General features: G+C 43.9%; 1 protein-coding gene across 1 annotated transcript in view; it reads left to right on the top strand.

Moving 5' to 3' along the window:
• LOC144129976 (uncharacterized) overlaps nt 1-24,410 on the top strand; it is a 31,706-nt gene that overhangs the window by 2,015 nt on the left and 5,281 nt on the right. The window contains exons 3-16 of the mRNA XM_077664026.1: nt 1,160-1,295; nt 2,791-2,954; nt 4,678-4,797; nt 7,324-7,503; nt 8,472-8,663; nt 9,657-9,908; nt 12,387-12,605; nt 14,266-14,447; nt 16,188-16,398; nt 18,182-18,361; nt 19,082-19,261; nt 21,019-21,238; nt 22,198-22,352; nt 23,771-24,016. Of these exons, the coding sequence (XP_077520152.1) occupies nt 1,160-1,295; nt 2,791-2,954; nt 4,678-4,797; nt 7,324-7,503; nt 8,472-8,663; nt 9,657-9,908; nt 12,387-12,605; nt 14,266-14,447; nt 16,188-16,398; nt 18,182-18,361; nt 19,082-19,261; nt 21,019-21,238; nt 22,198-22,352; nt 23,771-24,016 (2,637 nt within the window). The remainder of the gene's footprint in view (nt 1-1,159; nt 1,296-2,790; nt 2,955-4,677; nt 4,798-7,323; nt 7,504-8,471; nt 8,664-9,656; nt 9,909-12,386; nt 12,606-14,265; nt 14,448-16,187; nt 16,399-18,181; nt 18,362-19,081; nt 19,262-21,018; nt 21,239-22,197; nt 22,353-23,770; nt 24,017-24,410) is intronic.

Raw genomic sequence — 24,410 nt, 5'->3', positions numbered from 1 at the left:
CAGCATAGGACATTGCACTGCCCATTGAGAGACCTGTTTTACTCTGGGTAGATTCACCGATATGTCATATGCCATGTCACTTAATGCCACTTGGCCGTGGCTTGGGATCAATGCTACACTGTATGCGAGAAAATTCACTTAGAAGCTTTTATGCACGCGTTATTAACCAACAGAAAAAAGCAGCTGTCAGGCATAAAGGTAGCCAAGGCAGTTTATCTTGCAAGTCACCTGTATTTGACTTTTTAGCAGATAGACCGAATTAAACTAAACATTCAGTTGAATTGAACTAAATACTGGAAGATAGAACTGAAAATATGAAATTCTTGAACTTGACATAGATGGGAAACACAGTGAGACTTTATGTGCATCAGTACCAAGTCAGCTAGAGCCAAGTCTACAAATGTACTGCATTTGCAGCTGCCCATATTCATGACTGTCTGTTTCTGTTGCTGGTGCCATCTTTTTGTACTATAGTGCAAGTCTTCTGGCAGTTTTCACTGGAGATTAATGAATTTGCATTTCTTATAGAGAACTTCACCTAACATCATAACCCAAATTTGTGGACGGTATTATATTGTCTATATGTTAGAGCTGAATAGAAGTGTATCACCAGTTTTTGTTGTAATTTGACCATGCAGTTAGAAAACGTCGTGAGCATCAAAATAGATTTGTTTGGAGCTTAGTTCAAGTTGGAAGTGTACTGCTAAGGAGGAAGCACAAGTCTGTAGGTCACAATCAAAAAATGTGCTTAGTACCACAGGTTCCACATACATGGCAAGGTGAATTCATACCTGCTAAATTCAGAAGTTGTCTTATATACTACAAAAGTAAGGAATGACATGAAGCCACAATTAATAGTTTGACATCAAACTACGCAGTGGAACATTGCCAGGGTTGTGCCACAGACACGTGCAACACTCTGGAGTCATTCAGTCTGCTTATTCAAATGGGCTCATAAAATAATTTTAATTGCATGTGCAGAGAGAGCCATCTCACTCGATGTTCAGACATCTTTAGCCTGTGTATGCCTGTAGCTTTTGTCCTTTGGCACCTTTGCTGCGCTTTCTGCGTTGCATGTGAGAATGTAAACCGATGATGAAAATCGTAAACTGTAAGGGCACCGTGTGTTACGGTCCATCACATGGATTGCACTATACAGGGGAACCTTGAAGACTCTGATTATGAGGGTGAAGAGTACTCGGATTATGAGAGCGGCTACGATGGCGAGTACGCGTCAAGTTTCGAGTCAGACCCGCAGCTGACTAGTGGCCAAACTGCTGGAAGTGAACTCACTGGCAAGTATCAGCATAGCGTTTTGTATGCATTGCTTGTTTAATTATTTACTGACTTTAATCACTAATAATAGTTTAGGTATCGACTAGTGAGAAGTTTCTTGGTTTATTTAAGATTGTAGTAAACATCTGTCAACACGAAGTCATAAAAATGAAGAAAAATTTGTGAGAGCAGCACAGAGTTGGTCGCGAGGAGAGTACATTGCAGCATGCTGGCACAGACTTGCTCACTGGTCCACCGCATGGTTCATAGCATGACCTGCGAGCTGCGCAGACAGACAGAGGAAAATGTTCTGCCATATTTAAAGGTTTTGTTGCTGTCCTTGTTGCCATGTCTAGTTACTCCTAATTCAGATGCTGTGTGCCATGTGCTGCAACGATATATGATGACCTTTTGTTACTAAATGTGCAGATTGAAAGTTATACTGTGTTGCACTGCGTACAGAAAATTAAGCTTGAGCATAGATGTGGTGCTTTTGCATTGTGCTGCCATCATTGGAGAAAACAAAGATTGCCTGTCAGAGATGTATGTTCACAGATTTCCTAAAATGTAGCACTGAGAAACAAAACGAGGGCAGGTTCAAAGCCTTGACTACCCAGGCGTCGATTAAGGGGGAGCCCGGTCTTGAAAACAAAATTTTATTAGTGTAGTAATAATTATGAAATCTTCAGGGAACATGTATTTTTGCGCGCTGATTCTAAATATGTAATTTAATTTCATGTAAAACAATTTCTTGGGCACTTATATAATTTTTATGCAATTATTTTGCAAAGAGCTTGGAAGAAAATTTGCTGTAGGAAGATCACTGAAATGTATGCCATTAGGTCGTCTTGATATTAAGGAATGCAATAAAGGTAAAATTATCATCCTCTCTATTATAGAACTTGAGTTATAGGGTATTGAAGCTGCCACTTCAGAAACGAGAATACACACTTTTCTTCGCATTTCTGAAACGGCAACTTTAAAACCCTATAACTTTAGTTCTATGATAGGCAGGAAGACAATTTTACCCTTATTGCATTCCTTAGTATCAAGACAACCCAATGGCATACATATCAGCAAGTTTCCCGCAGCAAATTTTTTTCAAAGCTCTTCACAAGATACATGCATGAAAATTACATAAGTGCTCAAGGAATTGTTTTACATGAAATTAAATGAGATATTTAGAATCGGCACACAAAAATGCATGTTCCCTGAAGGTTTCTAAACTGTGACTTCATTAATAAAATTTTTCTTTTCAAGACCAGGCTGCCCCGTTAACTTGGTCCAGTAAGCTCACTGCTCCTAAATTTACACCCCCTGAACCAAGGGTCAGCCTAGCCTAAGCGAGTTTCGCGTAACCTATACTATGACTGAATTTCAGTCATTGGTTTATCTGAGCTGGCAGTTTAATGGCTGGGAGGTGCATTAAGGTGGCAGCAAAAAGAGTGAGCTGGAATGCACTTTTGAAATTTTGAAGAGTGTACATTATTCCCGACATAGGCTGTTTTGTTTCAGCAGAAGCTGGTGGGGAGTCCACTGCTTCTGGTGGCGTCCCCAAGGAGCTCCATGTGGCTGTTGAGATGCTGACTTCATTGCCTGGTCAATCCAGTGAACAGCCACAAGGCACCTCTGGTGAACCAGCAGAGCCCTCTGAGGCCGCCCAGGAGACGCAGCCACAGGCATGGACTGCTTGCATTTTGTTCTGCTCTTGCCATCACTTTGCAGCCTCTGGAACTTGTGAATTCTCATAACTGCACAGATTGCTTAGAGCGCAAGTGAAAAGCTGGAAACTAAACATCTCAGCAGAACTGCCTTTCCGGTTGGGATCGTAGTTTACAGGGTAAAGGGGGCAATGTCTCCAACTAAGATTTTAAATTTAAAAATCTGCATTTTGGAGCCAGCTTGGTTCCTTCTTCAGGGGTGACAGCAGGCAGTCCTGTGTTTAGTCTTAAATGGGTGAAACAGGTGAAGAGGGCAGGTGGAGGAGGAAGGTGAATGAGCCAGGAATTCAGCGGCAATGATTCAGGGTGTGGGCTACCTTGGGTTGAGTGTGGGGGAGGGGCAGCTTCTTTGCAGCTTCTATTGCAGCTCATTCTTGAGAGATGCCTGCACATTTTTTTTCTTTGTGTGCCTGAGTTGCAGAATAGGGGCCAAATGTATATACTGCCTCTGGAACAGTTTACATTGTGTGGTGTGATTTTAATATGCTACAACTCAAGTAAGAGCCTCTTTCAGTGCTTGCTTTCAGTTTCCAGGATCATAGTTTTTATGAAGTTATTTTTGGGTTATGGCCTCCCTTTTGCCCGTAAGTGAAAAGGGGCAGCCGCCACCACTGATTAAAAGGCTTTAATGAGAATCGAAATGGCAAGCTCTGTTGCAAAGTGTGAATGAGGCTTCATCAGATTACAACATGAATTGGTGGGCGAGTTGGTCAGACATAGTTCTGGTAAACCAGCGCAACAGCTCGAAGCCAAACAAGGAAGGGACAAAACAAATCAGCGCTGTGTTTTGTCCCTTCCTTGTTTGGCTTCGAGCCGTTGCGCTGGTTTACAAGAACTATTTCTTCAGAATGACATTCTGCTTCAATGTCTCAGATTTCCATGTGAGAAACCTAATCAGGAGCACCTTCTGCAAAACCTTGCTGTGTTAAAGCACAATGTACCCGTATGCTGGCTTTAAGGGGGCACTGAGGATACATTGAAATTGGCCTGTATTGGTAGACTACCAATGACAAATAGGGCTACTTTATCTGGAAATGGAGCTTTTATAAGTTTTCGAAACCGTGGGGCATTAGAACAGTTTTTTTTTTTTTTTTCATGCAGATTCCCGAGGTTTGGCTACACTGCCATTCACTTCTAAATGGTGATCACAGAGTCATTTTCGGTGTTGATGGCACAAGTTTGAACCTAGTGGCGGGGAAATTTTTTAATCTAGTTTTCTTGGCAATAAATGTATCTTTTGCTGCTGTACAAGCATCAGCATGGCTAGAGAGAGCTACAAAATAGATGCTTACTAAGAACAGAAATAGCTGTCCTCAATGCCCCTTTAACATTTACTACCTCCTCGGTGGGTTCTGTATAATGTAAACTGAGGGTTTAAAGCTTACCGTTGCATTAGCATGAACAAAATTTGAGCAGTAATGATGAAATTGTTTGAAGCAAGGAGGGCTGTTTCTAAGCTATACTGATTTAAATAACTTTATGAAATTATCAACTTTTGAGCCACTAGAGGTGAGTAAACAGTTGCCGTAGAGTATTTGAACCCTAATTGAATGTTTCATGGCATTGTGTGAAATCTTCAGCTGAGATGCGGTTCCTCATAATGCAGGCTGGTATGCAAATATCTGCTGACTATAGCTAAATGTTGTTTGCTATAGCCGCTGTCTTTTTTTTTATTGATTAGGACTCGATCGGCAAAGACCTGCAAGCTGTGGTTGCTGAAAGTTTTGGTACCAGTTCAGAAGCACTAGAAACAGAGCCCATGGACATATCTGCAGCAAATGAAAATGCAGAGAGCCATGAAGTGAGTGTACACTTTTTTGACTAATGAAGTAGTGTCTGTAATCTTTACTACTAGAGTGCACAGGACAACCTCTGTTCATTCACCCAGTGTGCCCCATATATCCTATGCTAGGGCAGGTTAATGAACCAACAGATGCAATTACCGTTGTTTGTGCACTCACCAAAGGAACTCATAAGCACCCCTGTTGACTGTGTTTTTTTTCCAATCCTTTGCCATTTCCAGTAAATTCTATTGTTGCAGAAGGGTATTTGTTGGGTCTAAAGAAGGGGAAAAGTTCCATTAACTGGTTTTCTTGTATGGAAAGAAAGGCGGTTGTATTTGTGTCAGTGCACTGTTGCGGAAGCTGAAGTGATGCATCATGATGAAGCATCATTTGCAAGGCGTCGGCTGCACAGTACCTGCCCGCTGGCGGCTTTGGCTTTGGATAGTGCAGGAAAGATTGCTCTTGTCATGGTTCTTGCTGACACTTCCATCTGTTCAGTGGCCCTTTTTGGAAGCACCTTTTTCACTGCGTGCTAACGAGAATGTGTAAGATCTCAAAAACTATTGTTGGCAGGTGTCATGAAAGGGACCCAGAAAGGGGGTCTCAATAAAGGTGCGATATGTCTGGGATGTTAAAAGACAACAGTTCATAATTATCCCCCAGCAAGAATTATTTTAGTGTGTTTTGTGGAAGCTGAGTTACATGCAGGCAAAATTTGAACTTCCGCGTCTTCGCGCCTTTCCCTCTCCTCTCGCACGCCAAAACGGCGGCACTCCACCGACAGCCTCACTCACTCGGCCGCTCTCCTACCTCCGCCGGCTGCAGCGCGCGCGGAGTGGCCGCGGCCGTTGTAGCGTGTGACATCTGAAAGAGTTTGGCGCTGTGAACCAATGATAACCCCCGGCTGCTGACGTCATTTGCAAGACGTGACGTCATCTGCTAGGTTTTCGTGCGAAAGCCTGGCACCACGCGTCGCCGCGAGGTGCGAAAGCGGGAATTTTTAAAAATGTATTGTAAATTTCCCGCTCGCTTTTGAGGTCTCGTACGTGGCATGGACGCTCGGTGGCCTGTACTCTACATAGTGCAAAAATTTTAAAGCCAAGCTCAAACACCCCTTTCTGTGGCCCTTTAAACTAAGAAAGATAACTGAAGAGGTTTGAGTCACTAACAGTGGCATAGCTGAAGGGAGGTAAAATGGTTTATTCGAGTTCCTTTTTGAGGCAGAATGTCTCACGGAACGGATTTGTTCATACCAGTCACACTCAGAATGGGTTCCAGTTAACATTTGCTTACCTCAGCTGGTCCCCGGCGGACCACATCCCGGTAGGAAGTGGTTGGGGATTTGGTTCTTGCTATAAAAACTACAAAACAACAAAAATACATCTTCACTGTACTTCACTGGTGGAAAAAACAAAACCTGGCTTGCACTCACGTATATTTGGCAATGACACTGCACATGTGTGTAGACTGAGTAACTTTCATTGGATAAATCTACCCCATTATATTGAAGGGTGATTTATCCACAAATTTTGTTTATGAGACTTATTTAAAGCTATAACTAAAGCCCCTAGTTTCCTGCGATTTTGCAGAAAATCATGGATTTAAGCATTTTTCATGAAATTTTGTGTTGGCAGCCAATGTCTCATTTTTTGATACATTTGCTGTTAAGGACTTCGGTAGGAATGACAGAATGATGGGAAAATGACTAAGTTACTGATTTGCATGAACACAACACAAGTAGATGCCCTCCTTCCTTGCAATCATGCGCGCCTGGTTCCATATCAGTTCTATTGATACGGCACAAATGGAGCTTTACTCTTAGTCTTTAAAGACACTGCATCACTGGTCGCTGCTCCATCGGCTCCTCAGCTTCTTCCTCGACTTCTTCTGATGCTTCATCTTCGTCCCATACCAAGTGGTGTTCAGTCGCGTCCAGCGCATTAGAAATTCCTGTTTTCTTCAAGCTTCTCGTGACCACGTCTGTAGCGATCATCAGCCACCTATTCTGCGTATAGCCTCCAAACGTTATCCTTGAACGGCTAATGTCGACTGGTGATTGCACATCGGCAATGTGCAGGCAGTGCTTAGCGCTCAAGGGTACGGTCTTATCTTGCACGTTCCCATCTGCAGTGGTGCAGAAGAGCGTTTGGAACATCCAAAATTCTGCACATTGTATAAAGTGCACTCTGGTCAGGGAATTCTATGAATTAATATCGTCCTGAAATTCGTATCAACTGTGATCGTATCTTTAAAATTCTGCTGTAAAAGATACGGCATTTCTTTAGGCTAAATGCATCAATCAAAATCAAAATAAAAATTACAGAGAGTTTTTGCTTAATTTCTATAAATGCGTGAAAATGAACGATAACCACGAAGATGAAGACAGAGAATACTCTGTCTATGTCTTCGCGCCACAGATGGAAGTTGCTGAAGATGGTTATGTGTAATGCACAGCATGAGAGTGTGTTGCAGCAAAGCTGATCAGCGAACAGATCAGTGAAATAGATGTGCAATGAGGTTAAGGAGTGGTGCATCGAGTGCAGGAAGGTGGCGAGGTGGTGGAGAAGTTCTATCAAAGCGTGGAGCAGGCTCGACTTGACCGACCAAAGAGGCCAGGGCGCTACTCATGTGATCTGTGTGGCAAGGGCTTCAACCAGACGCTGTACCTCTTCCGCCACATCCGTAAACACACGGGCGAGTTCACTTGCCACCGGTGCCGCAGGGTAGGTCACCACTTGCACTACCTTTGCCAACGTTGAGTATGCTTGCTATCATTAAAGAAACATAATTCATCATCATGAAACTGTTAAACCATGTGTGCCTACGCATCAACCCTTCAGATGCTAAGTACACAAATGTGCATGTAGTGAACATGCAGCTCTTTCTGGGAGTGCTATGCCTAGCAGCAATTTCTTTGTTTAAGACTAATTCAGCACTCTTTATGTCATAACTTTAGTGTTTTCTGTTTATGTGCTAGCTGGCCAACACTGTCCTCAAAAGAGTGAGCTTGGTAAGAAGTGCTTCAGTGTAGTCAAACTTAGCAATTTTACAACAAAATTTTATTGTGGGTTTTTTACTTTACCTGTTGCTAAAGAAAGAATAAATAATGACCTGGTCCTTGGAGGGCCTATCTTATTCAATCATCACAATTATGCTACAACTGCACAATTATTTTGAGAGTTTTAAACCAATTGTATATGTCCCTGTAGAAAAGTAAGCGTGAATATTTCATGTGGCAGATAATGCAGGTTAACGTTACTCGTAATTTCGCTTACTTAGGCATCACCCAAAGAGTTCTTTCCAGAATGCTAATGTCACCTGTACATTGCTGTGTGGGGCACTTTGATTATTTCTTTTCTCTCATTCTTTTCAGTGAGTGTTTATAATTTCTGTAGGAATTCCACTTGTGTTTGGCGTCTTGCTTGTACCCTCTCTTGCTTTGGCCATCATAAGGCAGCCGGCAGTATTTGATGAATGAATAAATAAAAATATTTGAAAGCAAACTAACTGGCTGTCTCTAGGACTGCATAGACTATTCAGATGGAACAAAAACAACAATGTTTAGTAGAAACGCTAAGTGGCATCCGAAACGATTATACTATGTGTCCAAGTTTCTCCATCTAGCTGTGCTATACTAAAATATGTAAATCTAAACTGAAGGGGAGATTGGTCTTTTCTACTCTCGCTGTAGGTGTTTGCCCGCAAGGAGAATCTAGTCAACCATGCCTGCTCTGGCCAGCCAGCGGACCGCTCAGAAGCGACTGAGCTGCCGTGCACGGTGTGTGGCAAGACCTTCAGCACTGACCGGCTCCTTCGCCGGCACATGGCCAAGCACACAGGGCAGCACATGTGCCCTGACTGCGGAAAGAGCTACACCACCAGGGTGCGTATGCTTGTTTCGGCTGGTAATAAGTCAGCTGGGCTTGCAGCTTGCTGTTAGTGGACAGATGGACAGCATGTTTCATTCTTTTCTTCTTTTTGCTGTTACTACTTTTGTTTGCTCCCTTTGCCTGATATTGTTGCACTTTGGCAGGTGAGGTTCTTTTTCATTTTCAGCAAACAGCAGCAGCAGATATACGTATGTTTTGCAGATGCCACTGAATATTTGTTGCTGACATAGTTGAACTGCACATTCTTTTTTTAGGTTTTGATGCTTATTACTTCCAACATTTTTACAAGGGTCATAAATACACAGACGAGGGTCCCATTGTCAGAAGACTGTACCAGGGCCCTTGATAGATCATTACAACAAATGAGATAATAACAGCATAGTTAGCGGATGGTTATAAAATGCAGAAAATAGCATATCAGTACTTCGACACAAAAACAAAGCCTAACATCACAATAACACAGGTTATAGACTTATAAAAAGAATAAAGTGTCACCTTTCCAATAAAAATACCTTCAGCTTATTCTTGAATACAGGCAAAGAAATTGAGGCATTTGCTTTGAGCGATCACAAGCTAATTTTTGAACCAGCCTTTGAATCATGCCAGTGGCACCTTCTGTTGCATTGCGTGAAACACATTTTCCTGTAATGTCCTGTGATGTGGCCAGCCACATCATAATTTCGATTTTACGAAGAGGATGTTGTCTGCGCTTGCTGCAGCCAGAATGTGAGCAAGTATTGTCTTCTTGTGACATTGTCTATTCCAGTGGTTGAGCATATGGCATTGACATTGAGAGGTTGCTGTAAACATAGAAGGGTTTGTATCTTCTGCCCTGAGTCAGCTTATTTTCATTGCTTAATTTTGCTCAATAAGCAGACTTTTGAAAACTGTCGGCAAACATTGACAAGCCAACTGTATGCAGTGTTCAGTGACCATTAATGGAGTTCATAGGGCATCACTCTGATGCCCCGCTACCCATTCTGCAGGAGATTCTGGCAAACCACGCGTGTCCACAGCAACCCAAAGTGGAGCGGTTCAGCTGCGGTGTGTGCGGCAAGGCATTCACGCGACATGGCTATCTACTGAAGCACCTGCCGGTGCACACAGGGCAGCACACATGCCCCGTGTGCGGCAAGTGGCTGCGCTCGATTGACTCTCTGGCCAACCACATGCGCATGTGCACTCAGGTGCAGGAGATCCAGCTGCATGGCCAGGCTGCTTGCTCGCACTGCCACAAGGTATGCACATTGCCCGCACTTTATGCTGAGATAGAGAGAAACATGTTTATTGCGAACCCTTCTCTGCTTTGTTCAGTTGACTTGTCTTATACAGAGAACGGGAAAAGTGGAAGGAAGGGCACAGGGAAAAGGAAGAAGGGGAATGGGTGGGAAACAAGTCCCTCCTATACATAGACCTCTAGTTGTGATTCATGGATGAAACCAGAGGAACTAGTCCAGGATGGCCTTGCAATGTCGTACGTGTCCGACTGGGTGGATCCGCGACATTCAGCTTGGGATGTCCTGGTGTGGGCCAGAAGAACTAAGTCTTGTTGAAATGCATGGGCTGGACACTGCCACGCAGTGTGCTGACTGGTGGCCAATATTGCCTGGTTACATCTCATTCGGGCACTATCTGGTGGTCGTGTGAGGGCATTTGGCACTGTTCCAGCCACGCTACCTTGATCTGCTGGCGAAGCACGTGAGCATTGCGGGTGGCCAAAACTTGTTCCTTGGAACACAGCGAGGATGTCTATGCTGACCTCTGAATTTGTGGACCATCACTGTTGAGCCCCACAGACATTTCTGACTCATGTTGGTTTGGTTTGCTGGTGGAATTAGTTCCTTATGATGCTTGATCTTGAACGGTGTTAATAGTGCAGTAACAGTTGCAAATGCCATGGCGCATGCAACCTTGACAGTGCATATCAGGTGTATCGGATACCATGTCATTTTCCTTTTAACTTTTGCCTGATAAGCAGAAACCATCTAGGTTTGGACGACCACTGTGAATTTGAGGCCTTGTTCCGAGCATTTTGTGATTGGCATGTGCTGGTCGGAAGTCACGGAGAAGTTTTTCGTGGATGTGCTTTTTACTACTGTCTTGTTTTCAAACTTTCCTAGCCAGTGGCAGCATAGCCAGTAGAAAAATAGACTAATTTGGATTAAAAAAACGTATCATTGAAAACACGTTGAAACCACTTGAAACTGCCATGTTTCCAACTGGTTTCATTTGTCCCCCACTCTCACAGACTTTGAATCACATAGGATACTACTCTGATAATTTTTCTGATTCAAGTACATACACAATGTAACTACATGCATAATGTTGGTTTTGTTTGCCTTGCTGCAGGTGCTATTAGCATTTCCATTTTGATGCCAGATGTGGTTATAGTATTAAGTTTTTTTCACTTGCAACAACACCAGCTGCAGTCTTTCTTTTCAAGTCACGGTATCCATCAAATAAGCTTAAATTTGCAATGACAAGAACTAACAGGGCCTAACTGTGAATCGCACTGTTACATTCAATGTCTTTTGACTACTTGTCAGTTTTGCCACTGCTCATCTTTTTTTATAAATGCATGCTGCCCCGCTAGACGTGTTTTGTCACCCGCATGCCTTAGATGCCTTCATGTTATCACTGTAAGTTTGTACTGTTTTGTAGGCTCGTGGAAATATTAGATAATTTTGACTATTGGTTGAATAGTAAAGTACTATTCAATATTCGATTCAGTCCGAACATTTGGTATTCGAAGTCTCAGAAGTATTTGTCTCAAGTGAATAACGTTTCTGGAATGCTTGCTTCGTGTGGTTTGTGTTTTGATATACTTCTTGTGGGAAGGCATTGCAGTGGGTGCTCAGCTAAAAGTACCAGTTACGTGATGATGCACTTGTAGCGAAGACCAGCAGTCGGAGAAAAGTTGTGATCAAATGCGAAAAACGGCACAGCTTCCATGCCTTTCTCTCGAATGCAGCCTGGTTGACTAAGCGGCAAGCTCAGCTGCCAACGGTCCTGTTGTTTCTGACCCCGCATGATGCACACTCCAGAGGTTACTGCAAGAACTGGAAGTTTGCTCTCACGTTACCTACCTCTCGTCTGGGAGACCATTAGCTCAAGCAGGCTGGGTGTACGATGCCCAATTCGAATTCTTGTTAGCAGCATCAATTTATATACAAATTGAGGATTTCTTTTCACACATGGAGCTCCACATGTGATTCACGGCGAGAATGGCACTGGCACAAGATGCGCAATACTTGTGGCTCGCCCAAGCCTACTTAGACTTTCAAATACATGTCTAGGTCGAGTCCCCCAATTACGGATGGCCTGTTTCGCAGAAGGTGTGCACTTTTTTTACTCATGGAGCTCTGTGAATTACGGCATGAATTACGGCACGACCAGCACAAGGCGTGTAATGCCCTCAGCTCGGCCGAGCCAACCCAGACTCCGGCAAAAAGCTTGGCTTCGTTTGTAAATTGAATGCACCAATTTTGAAGACCATTTTTGCAAAAGATCGATGAATGCAACAAAGTTTTAATGTACGGATGAAAAATTCACTGACATTTTATGAAAACATTTACTATTATCTTTGTATTCACTTTAATTTCACTTCAAACCCACCCCCCCTCAAAGAAACACTATTTACACAAGTCTTTTATTCTGTATCCTAGTACCCAAGTGTTTTCGAGGTTTGTGGTTACACGGCCTTCCTTTTTGTGCAGGTGTTCACCAATGCAGCCGAGTTTCGGCGACACCAGTATGAGCACACACATGTGCACCAGTGTGCAGTGTGTGGAGGCCGTTTCCGCAACCCCATGCTGCTGGCAGCACATGTATGTCAGGGAAAGCCAGTCGAGTGCGAAGCCTGTGCCCAGGTTTTTGACTCGGTTGCTGCTCGTGACCAGCACCAGACTGCCACTCACGGAGAGCCACAGTTCAAGGTAAGACACCCCTCTCTTTTCCTTGCACGTGCAGCATTTTCAGCACTAAGGCTTAGGATGATAAAGGTAGTTCCTGATGCCATGTTGTGCAGCTGTTCCAAGATATGTTGAATGCCGTTTTGTTACCACAATTCACCCCACATGTAGTTTGCTTCAAGTGAATTAAAGGGAAGCTGAAATGGTTAGAATTCAATGAGATCCAAGGTTCAAATGTATGAAGCTTATATGTAAAACATGCCGAGAATTTTTAGGCTAAAATTTAAAACGATGGCTTAATCGCTGATTTAAGATGTTGAATGATGATGTACGATGATGATTTACGATGTTCAAGCCTCTCCTTCCTGCATTTGAGGGGTGCAGAGAAGCTTGGTGATGATGTTATTGTTGCCAGAACCTCAGATTTTTGCTGCCTTTTGCCGCACTGCGATCGCTGGTTTTGTTCCTTTAAGCAAACATGTCTTCGTTGGAATTGCTGTGCCATCGTGCATGATGTCATTGCGGGCTCTCACTGGCACTCTGCGCTGTGAAGAAGCCTGAATACCGTCATGGCTTTATTCAGTGATTACATTGCTATGCAAATGTTAGCACAATAAGAGTTTGCATGCTTTGCCCTGCAAGTTTCACACATTCGGTCCTTTCAAGCTCATTGAATTATAAAACCTCTTCAGTTGTTTTCTAATGATCACAGGGTTGCATTTGCTGGTCGGAGTTGCTTGTCGACATCGCCAGCTGCACAGCAGCAGAGATCTTGAGCCCGCTAGAGACAACGCGACTTTTTCGAGCACTTCAGATTTTCCTGTTATCTGTATCCAGATTGGGAGCAAACATTGCTGAGCAGCTTTTAGTGTGGATGCAGTGGGAGAGAGTGAGAGTGCAGAGATGTGGCTGGTTTGCTGCAGAATATTGTGACATGTTGGCACTCACTGTCGTCTATGGCCGCTGGATATGTCAAGTGCGCATGTTGTTGGAACAGTGATTTTGATCCCTGTTGGAACAGGGATTTTAAAGCTACAGTACCATCGCTGAATATGCAGAGTGGTCGTGCCCAAAATAAAGTGTGGCGGAGCGGCTGCAAATTGCATGGCTTTGGCCATGATTGTGGCTAGTGGTGGCTCATATTCATTTTGGAAAAAAAAAATAGGAATTTTGCACTAGTAGCTGCAGCCATTGATTCTGAGATGAAATGGTGTTATTTTCATGCAGCTAGTGTGGAAAGAGACTTGGCACATAACTGTACATAGCGTCTGGCATTGGTAGGGAGGGACTTTCAGACGCTACAACTGGCTTCACCAAATCAGGATTTTAAATTCTACAAGCTGTTTGCACACAGGACTGTTTCAAACTTGACTTGTACCTGGAACCTTGGCACTTACGATAGCCTAGCATAAGCTATGTGTAAGGTGCTGGCCAGTTGCAGACCATTCTAGCATATGCCAGCAGTTGTAACAATTTTCCACCTTGTTTACTGATGCCAGCTGTAGCTGCCACTTTGCAGCCAGTAATTTATGAAGCGGAGTGTATGCTCATGCCTTCATGTTCACATGACCGTTTATAACTTCAAATTTAGTGTTGCAGTGAGAAAGTTCCAGTGTGCCACGTAATGGTGGCAAGATTTGAGATTGTTTGATTTTTTTTGCGTGTTTGCTTTATCTCAATGCAGTGTGAGGCATGCGGCAAGGCATTCTTTAAGCAGGAGACATTGAGCAAGCACCCATGCGTCAACGTGCTCAACACGACTGGGTCAGAGTCAGGTACACGCAAGCGGGACACCACCCTGACCCCCCTTGTATGCGAGATATGTGGCTCCATCTTCTCATCTACAAGCAGCCTCAACGTCCACAAGTGAGCTTTGAAGCCATTGTCACTGGTCATGTAAACTTATCATCGCCAGTCACCAGTCAAAGCACCATCGCAGTTTATTAATTAACACTGCTGTTTGGAGATGGAACGAGTGCTTTCTTTATTACTTAAAAAAAAATGCGGCAAAGAGGCAAGCTTTCAATAAAATTACCATAATCTATTGATTAGTATATGTTTGCTATATGCCGTGCACATAAATAGCAGCCACTTGACTGAGATATTTTAGGTATAGTTCTGTAGAATGAATGCACATCAGGTTGATTCAAGTGCTGGAAAAGCAATTGCTGGCAAAGGTGGCAGCCTTGGGATGTTTAGGTAAAAGTGGCTGGTGCATCTTTGCTGATGTTGTGCAGTATTCTGCAGTTCTACAGAAGTGAATTATTAATGTGCCCTCAGTAGTTTTCATTATCAAGGCCATTGTTTAATCCTGTTATACTTCATATCCTGGCCACACGCATCATTGACTGGTACTGTATCTACAGTCACATTGGGAGTTGGATTACCCGACTTCGTGCTTACGCAGTCCAGGCCAATTGTCCACACAATTTTCTCTTGTTCCTCACTAGTAGAAATCAGTTTCTGCAGGCTTTTAATAGCTTGTAAACTGTACTAGTGGGAGACTTCAATGCCAAGGTCGGCAAGAAGCAGGCTGGAGGCCAGGCAGTAGGTGACTATGACGTAAGCTCTAGGAATAGCAGGTGGAGTTATTAGTAGAGTTCGCAGAGAGAAATAATTTATGTATCATAAATATGTTCCGCAAACGAAAGAACAGGAAGTGGACTAAAAATGAAATAGACTTCATACCATGCGCTCACCCTAGCATTGTGCATGATGTGGAGGTCCTTGGAAACGTGCGCTCTATTGACCAAAGGATGTAAGGTGTTGAATTAGCCTAGACTTGGAGAGGGACGGAAGAAACTAGTGAAGCGGAGGCCCCTTAACAAATTGGTGGTACGAAGGAAAGTAGACAAATTCCGGATCTCGCTGCACAACAGGTATTCAGCTTTAACTGAGGACGAAGACCTTAATATTTAAGCGCTGAATAATAATCTCACAGCTGTCATTACGGAAATGCACAGTAGCAAGTTCTCAGGAGACGAAAGATCTGATTAAGAAACGCCAAAGCATAAAAGCATCTAACCCTACAGACAGAATAGAACTGGCAGAGCTATCAAAGTTATTCACCGCCTGTGTACAGGTGTTGATATAAGTTGGATATAAGAGATAATGGAGAATATTTTAGTAATCTGCAATTTGCTGAGGACATTGCCTTGCTAAGTCACTCAGATGAACTGCAAGACATGATCAATGAGTTAGACAGGTAGTGCAGTACTGTGGGTCCAAAAATTGATATGGGGAAAACCAAAGTAATGTTCAAGTTATGTTACATCGGAATGGGCTGATTGTCCACTTGGAGCAACAAGTCCCTGTTCTTCACTTGGCCGTGTACCTTACTGTAATGAAAAAAATTGCATTCGCAGCCCGTTTTCTCCTGCATGAAAAGTGTGCAACTGACTGATGTCATCACAAGTTTCACCATGCAGCAGCTGAAGTTCTTAGCAAATGCTCGATGGCAGTTACAGCTGGAAATACAGATCTGTAAAGTGCGACCAATAAAACATACCATTTGTTGGTTTATTTGAAGTTATGGCTGCATCCTTAGAGAACTTATTGCATTCTATTACTTCCTCGAAAGCTTCTCATAACCTCCTTACCATTCAGGAATCTTCATGGCGAGAAGCGGTTCCAGTGCGATGTCTGTGGAAAACGTTTCCATCGCAAGGATCTTCTGATTGAGCATCATGCTGTGCATGGTGATCCCACATTCCCATGTCCAACATGCCACAAGCTGTTCAAGACTAAGAAGTCCTTGGATGTGCACACGATGATCCACAGCGGTGTCAAGCGGTTCAAGTGTGGCGTCTGTGGCAAGGCAAGTGTATTTTAGTATCTCTTCCCAGTGGCTGAGGATGTTCTAATAAATGTCCAGTGAGGAAGTTCCTGGCACCGCTAATGTAGGCTAGTTCTAGGGCTGTTTGTAGTGCTCAGCAGCTCTGACATGTAGCCTAATTGGAGTGTAATGGATACATGGTGGAAGCAAGGTGCTGCAAGTGATAAAGGAATACGTCTCCTTAGGGCAGGTAGTAACAACTGATCCGGATCATGAGAGGGAAATAACAAGAAGGATAAGAATGGGGTGGCGCGCATATGGCAGGTTCTCTGAGATCATGAATGGCAGTTTACCAATATCCCTCAAGAGAAAAGTGTACAACAGCTGTATCTTACCGGTACTCACCTACGGGGCAGAAACGTGGAGGCTAACGAAAAGGGTTCAGCTTAAGTTAAAGACAGCACAGCGAGCCATGGAAAGGAAAATGATAGGTGTAACGTTAAAAGACCGGAATCGGGCAGAGTGGGTGAGGGAACAAACACGGGTTAATGACATCCTAGTCGAAATCAAGAGCAAAAAATGGGCTTGGGCAGGACATGTACTGCGAACGCAAGATAGCCGCTGGTCCTTAAGGGTAACGGAGTGGATTCCAAGAGAAGGCAAGCGTAGCAGGGGGCGGCAGAAGGTTAGGTTGGCGGATGAGATTAAGGAGTTCGCAGGCATAGGGTAGGCGTAGCTGGCAAAGGACCGGGTTAATTGAAGAGACATGGGAGAGGCCTTTGCCCTGCAGTGGGCGTAGTCAGGCTGATGATGACGATGATGGATACATGGCGATAGTTTATTGTGTGCCACTGCCACATAGTGACATTGGCTTAGATGCTGGCTGGACAAATATTTTTGCCACCAAGGTGTCTCTGTCGTGGCCTCTAATCTGCGTCTCCTTTGAGGGGCTGCGTTAGACTGCAAATAGAAAGATTAAGAAATCTATTATGTTCAAATAATTGTGATGAGGGCAGAGTTTCAAAAGCAGAGAAGCCAATTAAAATTAAGGCATTTATGAAAACCGCTTGGTGCACACGCCTCTGTGCCATCTACTAGAACTAGACTGAACCACCTTGAATTGAGCAGGCCAGTGTTATGGCATAGGGTGCCATAGTTATTGGCATGGGCCATGGTATGAGCATGGCACAACTCCTCGTATGCTAAAATTTTCATGGGCAGAAGATATGCTGTCGTCTTCATTCCTGGTCATGCAAATCATAGCTTCAAGTTTAATAAGCCTGCTCAGATGGTTTTTCCTTTGTGAAGGAAGTACACCTTGCTATTTCCGTTTCAGTTCATCAGAGGTTAGACTGCGAAGTCTTATCTTTTGTTCCACACTGCGCTATCAATGGAACTTTCTCACATAACTTCATTTTCTTCGACTGCTGCGCAGATGTTTTTCATTCTTACAATGCTTAGTACTTGGTATTATTTTATTAGGAACTTCTTAATTCAGCTAAGTTAAATTCTTCACTGTATAAGGACGTTGTGCATCAATGCAGTAATAAAAAGAATTATGGTGAAAAATGGTGCTAAAACCTAGACATATTGAAATAATGAATGATTAGTTATTTTTCTTTTCAGTGAGTTTAGTGCTTTCCCTGTAAGTAGTAGTAGCAGTAGTAGTAAAATGGGCTTGTAACAGAGATTTCTTCTTGTTTTATTGTGCTGAATTGCTAGGTCTTTGAAAAAGTCAGTAAATAGCCGCCTCAGTGTTTCTGCCTTTGCTGCACCTACCTTGCCTAATCAGTGTGTTCTGCCTGGTCTCACTGATGGAGAGCAGGAGTTCTTCCAGAAAGGTAACCTCCAGAAGCATGAAGACACGCACCTGAGCGAGAGGCGGCATCGTTGCACTGTCTGCCAGAAAGTGTTCACCACACGCGAGTCGCTGTCTCGCCACATGCTAGAGCACACTCGAGGCAAGATCTTCACCTGTGGTGTGTGCGGACGTGCTTTTGTCAAGGTATGCATCAGTGGCTGCTTTGTAGGGTTTTTTCCTATTGCAAAAATTTACAAGGTTGCACTTGGTAAACACAACAGTCCAGGCAGTTTTGGCTGTTACAAGACATTTGGCTGGTAACAGAGAGATGTGCCGCCTTTGGGACCTTTGTTACCACACTCTTGCAGACATCCCACAGCGTTTGCAGCATGCATTACATATTGCCAACTGTTAGACGTTAGATTAGTTAAAAGGCCATGGCGGCACAGGCATCAGACATTGACCTGCCATGATGGCTCAGTGGTTAGGCCGCAGAGCTCGAGAACATGGGAGCAAGTCCTGGCTGCAGTAGCCACATTTCGATGGAGGGGAAATGCAAAAGACACCCATGTGGAGCGAGATGTCAGTGCATGTTGAAGATCCCCAGGTGGTTGAAATTAACATGGAGCCCATCATTATGGTGTCTTTTTCTCTGTTCCTTCCTTCACTCCCTGCATCCCTTCCTCCATGGTGTGGTTCAGGTGTCCCCCGAGAGTTGGGCAGTTACTGCTCATTTCCCTCACTCATTACAAATTATGAGTATTAAATCAGGCATCATATATCGCTTCTTTTGCTCTTACACGAGTGTGATTAAGGCAATACACACTGAGGCCACCTCTGAGCATGACTATGCATGTCACAGCAAGCGGCAGAGTTGTGCGTTTTCATTTTTTTTTTTTCATGGACATTCTGCTTGCCTTTTAGGAGCACCAGCTGCGCAACCACCACCGCATGTTCCACTCGAACCAGGTCTACACATGCCACTACTGTGGCCTGAGCCTCAAGCTGCGCCACTCGCTCAAGCGACACCTGCGCAAGAAGCACCCAGACAAGGAATTCCAGTGGTCCAACCCCGATGCACTCAGCTCCATGCTTGTCTCCAAGGTAAAAGATATACCGGGCTAAGCAGCGTATATTCTGAGGCAGAGGGTATATACATTAAAAGCTTGTTAGTTCATACATCACAGGACTAGAAAAAACGTTTGAATTATCCGAACTTCGAATTATTGAATGAGCCCGAAAAATCTGACAAGAACAACTTTCATCGGGGTAAATTTTTTTTGGTGACCGACCGCACATGGGTGGCCTGCTTTTGAGATGGGTACAGTGTGGCAGCGGCGCATTCACATTTTCATCAGTACTTTATTACGTGCACTCTGTTCGGAGCGTCGAAGCAGAGCAGCTCCAAAATGGTAAGGGCCCCATGGCATCCTTCATGGTGCGACGAGATAGTGATGGAGCTCTTTCACAAGCGGCCGCATGGCGTTTGGAAATGCTTCACCGCGCAAACTGTGGACGGCACGTGACGAACACGCAGTTTTGGCACTCTCTCTGGAATGGGAGGCTCACGTGGATGGAAGCAAGGGAAACGTGCAGGGGCACCAATCAAGTGTCCGAAACGGCACGCAGCTATGCTTGGTTGGTGGGCTGATGCGCGGCCAATAGCCGCCATTGCCGCAGGCTCAGAAAACCGAAACTTCGCTACCATATAGAAATTAAGCAGTCAGACTATTCTCGGAAAGGAAGCAGTCCATTCTTACTCACGCCTGTCGCTGCACGCGCATTAGAGGTGCGTGGAACTCTGCAGCTTGCAGTTCAGCTTGAGTAGGGCTATTTTGATGATCGCTTGTTATGCCGGTCATACTTGGACGTGCCCGCCACTGGAATTAACAAGCGCGAGGCTGTAGCTCTGACTTAGTGAGCACCCAACACCATATATTATATGGCCATCGGATGGGACTGCACTGGCAGTTAGATTTATGCAGATGTCCAGATTAACAGAGGTTTAATTAACAAGCTTTTACAGTTACAAATGCTGCTTCGAATGCAAACACTACAGGCAAGTGCGCAATGAGCAACGAAAAACCCTGTTTTGGTGGTGCTCTCTGTATTTTTTTTATTTTGCCATGGGCACTGAAAGAGCATGATTTCAGCGACCAGTCAGAAATACCTCAACTACAACTGTGCTGTGTGATCGCAGGCCCTGTGACCGCAGCACAACGAAAACCTGCAATGGCTTGTGCCGGAACATTGGTGGCCAGCTCTCTGGTGCATGCCGCAGCAGGTCTCCGTTGTGTCAGTATTGTTGTATTATCTAGTAAAGCGAGCACATCGACACTGTGAGTGTTTCTGGAACCATATATTCAAGTATTAGCTAAGGAGAGAGCTGAGTTGGTCTGGTTGGTTCTTGTTGAACAGTACGACGAAACAGCGCTGATGGACGGGAGGGAAGAAGGGACAGACACATGCGCTGACTACAGCGCATGTGTCTGTCTCTTCTTCCGTCCCGTCCATCAGTGCTATTTCGTCGTACCGTTCAAGTATTAGCTTCTTATTCCCTTTATCGGCGGCTTTCCTATCATGTGTTTCCAATTTTAAATGCAACGCTTGTTAACACTCATTTCTTTGTGCGAACACGGACAGAAAAAAATCACAAACTTGTTCATAACTTATGCTTGCAAGATTGGTGTGTTGTTTCATACTTGCATTTTCAATGAGAAAATGTGATTACTAGATGGATCACAAAGGAAGAGTACACAATGCAAACATTCGTTATATGAGACTGGTATCTTATGAGCTGAATTTTCTAACAGGGCTTACATATCAGGTTGCTTACGGCTGTCATTTATACACATTTCCAGGCTGCTGAGAACACAGGTCTTGAATCGGACATGAGCTTGGACCCAGATGCGGCTGTTGAAAGCCTTCGACATGCTGCAGAGACGGCCACTAACCCAACAATAACCAGCTTTGAGGCGGCTCTTGAGAGTGCAAACATGGCTTCAGCAATGTCTAGAGTTGGCCGTGGCACCGTACAGGACACAACAGAATCTCTTGTGGCCAATGTGATGGGTGAACACGGTGAGTCATACATGTGTGCTCAAGCAATGTCTCTTTAGTTGAGATTACTGTGTTTAACGCCATATTACTTGTGGTAACATCCTGCAATGAGGTGGTGATGGTGCCTTAATTCAAGTTGCGCCTTTCTGTGAACAGGCCATACCGGAATTTAAGCCGTTGCAAAGGTTAAGGTTTTTTTTATCGGCTTTTATGCTGAGAAAACACTGTTATCAAGTACTACCTCTAGCTTTTGTAGAGTCCATCTTTAGACAAGCACTATAGATCTGGTGACTGCTTGCTTCTTTAGTTCTGATAAAAATGTGCAGAAAAAACAAAATGGCTTGCAAGAGCAGGTAAAATTGACAGTGTTCTTTACAGAACCACTGAGAAAGCAGCAGTGGACAAAAACAATACAGAATATGTGTGCAATAAAAAAGGTACCGAAAACATTTTAAAGAAAACAACTTGCAAGATAGTGCCTGGATGAAAGCTTGGTTTTCAAACTAAGAGAGTAAATCTCCTCTAAAAGCAAAGTTGTTGGTTACCGTTTGGCTGGCCTGATTCTTTTGCCCATTGTGCTATCTATTTTGCACTGTTTACACGTATCATGAATATGTACCAGGCGTGGCAAGGATGATAAGGTGATCAGGACTTCAGAGGCTCGACCGAATGATGCTGCTGCAGAAATTGTACTTTGAAGAGAGATGAGATGGGTTGGCTTGTTTAGAACTGAAATTAGCAGTTCCGAACAAGGCAATTTGTCTCAATTTGTCTCGTAGTGCCATTGTATAGAGGGTAAGCCAGCAGTGCAGAGCTAGGTCACAAGCACCAACTCTTTCCTTTTCCTTCCTGTGCTTGTTTTTAGTTTGTGGCAGTGCTTGTTGACAACATTGCTTGTAGCTGTGTCTGTTGATGCACCTATGTATTTTCCCTTGTGAAAGCCACATAGCTGGCCCTTCCACTCATGGTTCCTATTGCAGGGAGCTCAGAGGTTGTCCTGGCTATTGAAGGCCTGAGCAGCGAGGAGCTTCACAATGCCATTGCCAGTGGTCGGGCCCAGATAAAGCAAGGACCCACTCCAGACACCATTGAAATCTCCATGCCTTTTGATGTGACTGATGAGGCTGGCAGGCAGGTAAGCTGCTGCATCCATAAAAACTGACTTCGACTGTGGCTCATGAAGACAAAATAGAGATGCAGCTGAGATAGATTACTGCAAGGCAGAGCCGATTATAATTTCTACAAAGTCAGGCTTACAGTATTGTTTTACTGTACTTTTTGCTAGCTTTGATGGATAGTTTCAGTTCCATCTTTATATCTGTTTAGCAAAGTGGCCTTAATACAGTAGAATTCCATTGATGTGATATCTGACAAAATGCAGGAAACAGGTGTATTATCCATAATAATATATGCTCCAAAATCACCCAGATTTCCAAAAATGGGACTCGACAAGTCTAAAGACATTTGCTAACACTGTCATTTCCTTTAAAGCCTGTTTGGTGCCTGTTGGTGAATGATCTGAAGAGCTTTTCAGATTCCTGTAGACTTCTGTCTGCATTGGCATCGTCCTTAGCACAAAATAACTTTCGCAACATATCCAGCCCAGCGACGATAAGGGCAAAGGCAGCCGGGATTTTCTCATTGTCACCAACATCGTTTTCAGATGCTTTGTCCCATTGCACCTTGCACTGCAGAGAAGCCACCCTGGCAGCTGACTGATGCTGGGCTTTCGCTGCCTGCAGGTTCAGCCTGCTCATATATTAGCGCACCTACTGTTGGGTGTTAAGCGTATCAAACGACCAGAACTTTCCGAAATTATGAACATAGTACTCGCATGTTAACCAGAAGAAAAAGTTGTAACTCTATGGGTCATCCTTATTGCCCATGATTTTCGATATATGAACCTGAGAAATCATATTGACAGGGAATGTATCAACGATGTTCTGCTGCAATTATTTTTCAGTCTTGTGAGCTTATTTTGTTAAGGAGGATGCTGCAGACACCACTTCCTTTTCAGGTTGGGGGAACCATGGACCATAACATTTCAGACCCCTCTGTTTATAAGTTTGCTCTCAGTACTGGCCACAGTTGTTATCTGACTAATGCTACACCCTCTCCTCTGTTTTATATGCTTTGTTTTAGTTAATGGCAGTGTCTCAGGTAGTTGGTAATGGTGTTGAGCAACAAATGACAGGAACATACTGCTTCCCTCAGAAATGTGTGATGCTGAGCACATCCGTTTTGCAGTGAGACTGAACTATGTATTGTTTAAAAAAAGGAAAAAGAGGAGCTTGACATTATCCAATGTTCAGCTAAGAAGTTGAGAAGAAAAGTGCATCATTTGGTGCAACATGTCGTCTAAAAATCTTCACAGTGACTTATGAACAGGGAAATCATCCTATAATTCAATTCTTGCATGATACTATTACCAAAGCACCTTATAAACTAAGTTGAACTCGCCCATAGCTTTGGGATGCATGGCAGAAATCTTTAGTCACTGCTGCGCCAATGACATGAGTGCCTGGAGCTCAATATTTCTCACCTATGCAACAGGTGACATACATGGCCAATTTGGTGGACCCTGCAGACCAAGTTGTTGTCAATGACGGCACATCTGTAATCACCGAGGATGTGCTTGAGGAAGAGCCAGCTCTGAACCAAGTGGTGTCCGGACAGTATGTTGTCTCCGGCGGTGTCTCCGAACTGACTGAAACTGTGGCGGCTCCTGGTGCCATGGCAGAGGACCATACCATAATCCACACACTGCGAGACGACTCATCTTCACAGATGCAGAGCATGGTAATTCTTCCTTTTTCCATTTTGTTTGCTTCCTCTTCATTATTTCTGAACCTTGTAATTTGGTAACATGTTGAAAGGGCTTTTAGCATGTGTGGCTGCTAAACGTATTAAAGAGCTGACACTGTTAAAATCCTGCTCGTGTGGTACCTTAGTTGGTACTTGCACTTGCTTGTGGCATGCATACTGCAGTTTACATCTGTCGCCGTTGTAGTTATGCCAAATAAGTAGCATTTACAGTAAACATGTCAACGTAAATTTGTTGTGTGGTGCAAGAGCATGCACTTACGTTCTAAGAGATTAAAAAGCACTTTGCTCATGTAGTTAACTTATTGAACCCCATTGTTACATTTTTCACGGAGACCGCGGAACAGAAACATACATACCAGCCGGGAAA

This window comes from Amblyomma americanum, chromosome 4, assembly GCF_052857255.1.
Source record: "Amblyomma americanum isolate KBUSLIRL-KWMA chromosome 4, ASM5285725v1, whole genome shotgun sequence".
NCBI lineage: Eukaryota > Metazoa > Arthropoda > Arachnida > Ixodida > Ixodidae > Amblyomma > Amblyomma americanum.
Note: the sequence above shows the minus strand (reverse complement) of the source record. Positions and strands in the feature narration are given on the sequence as shown.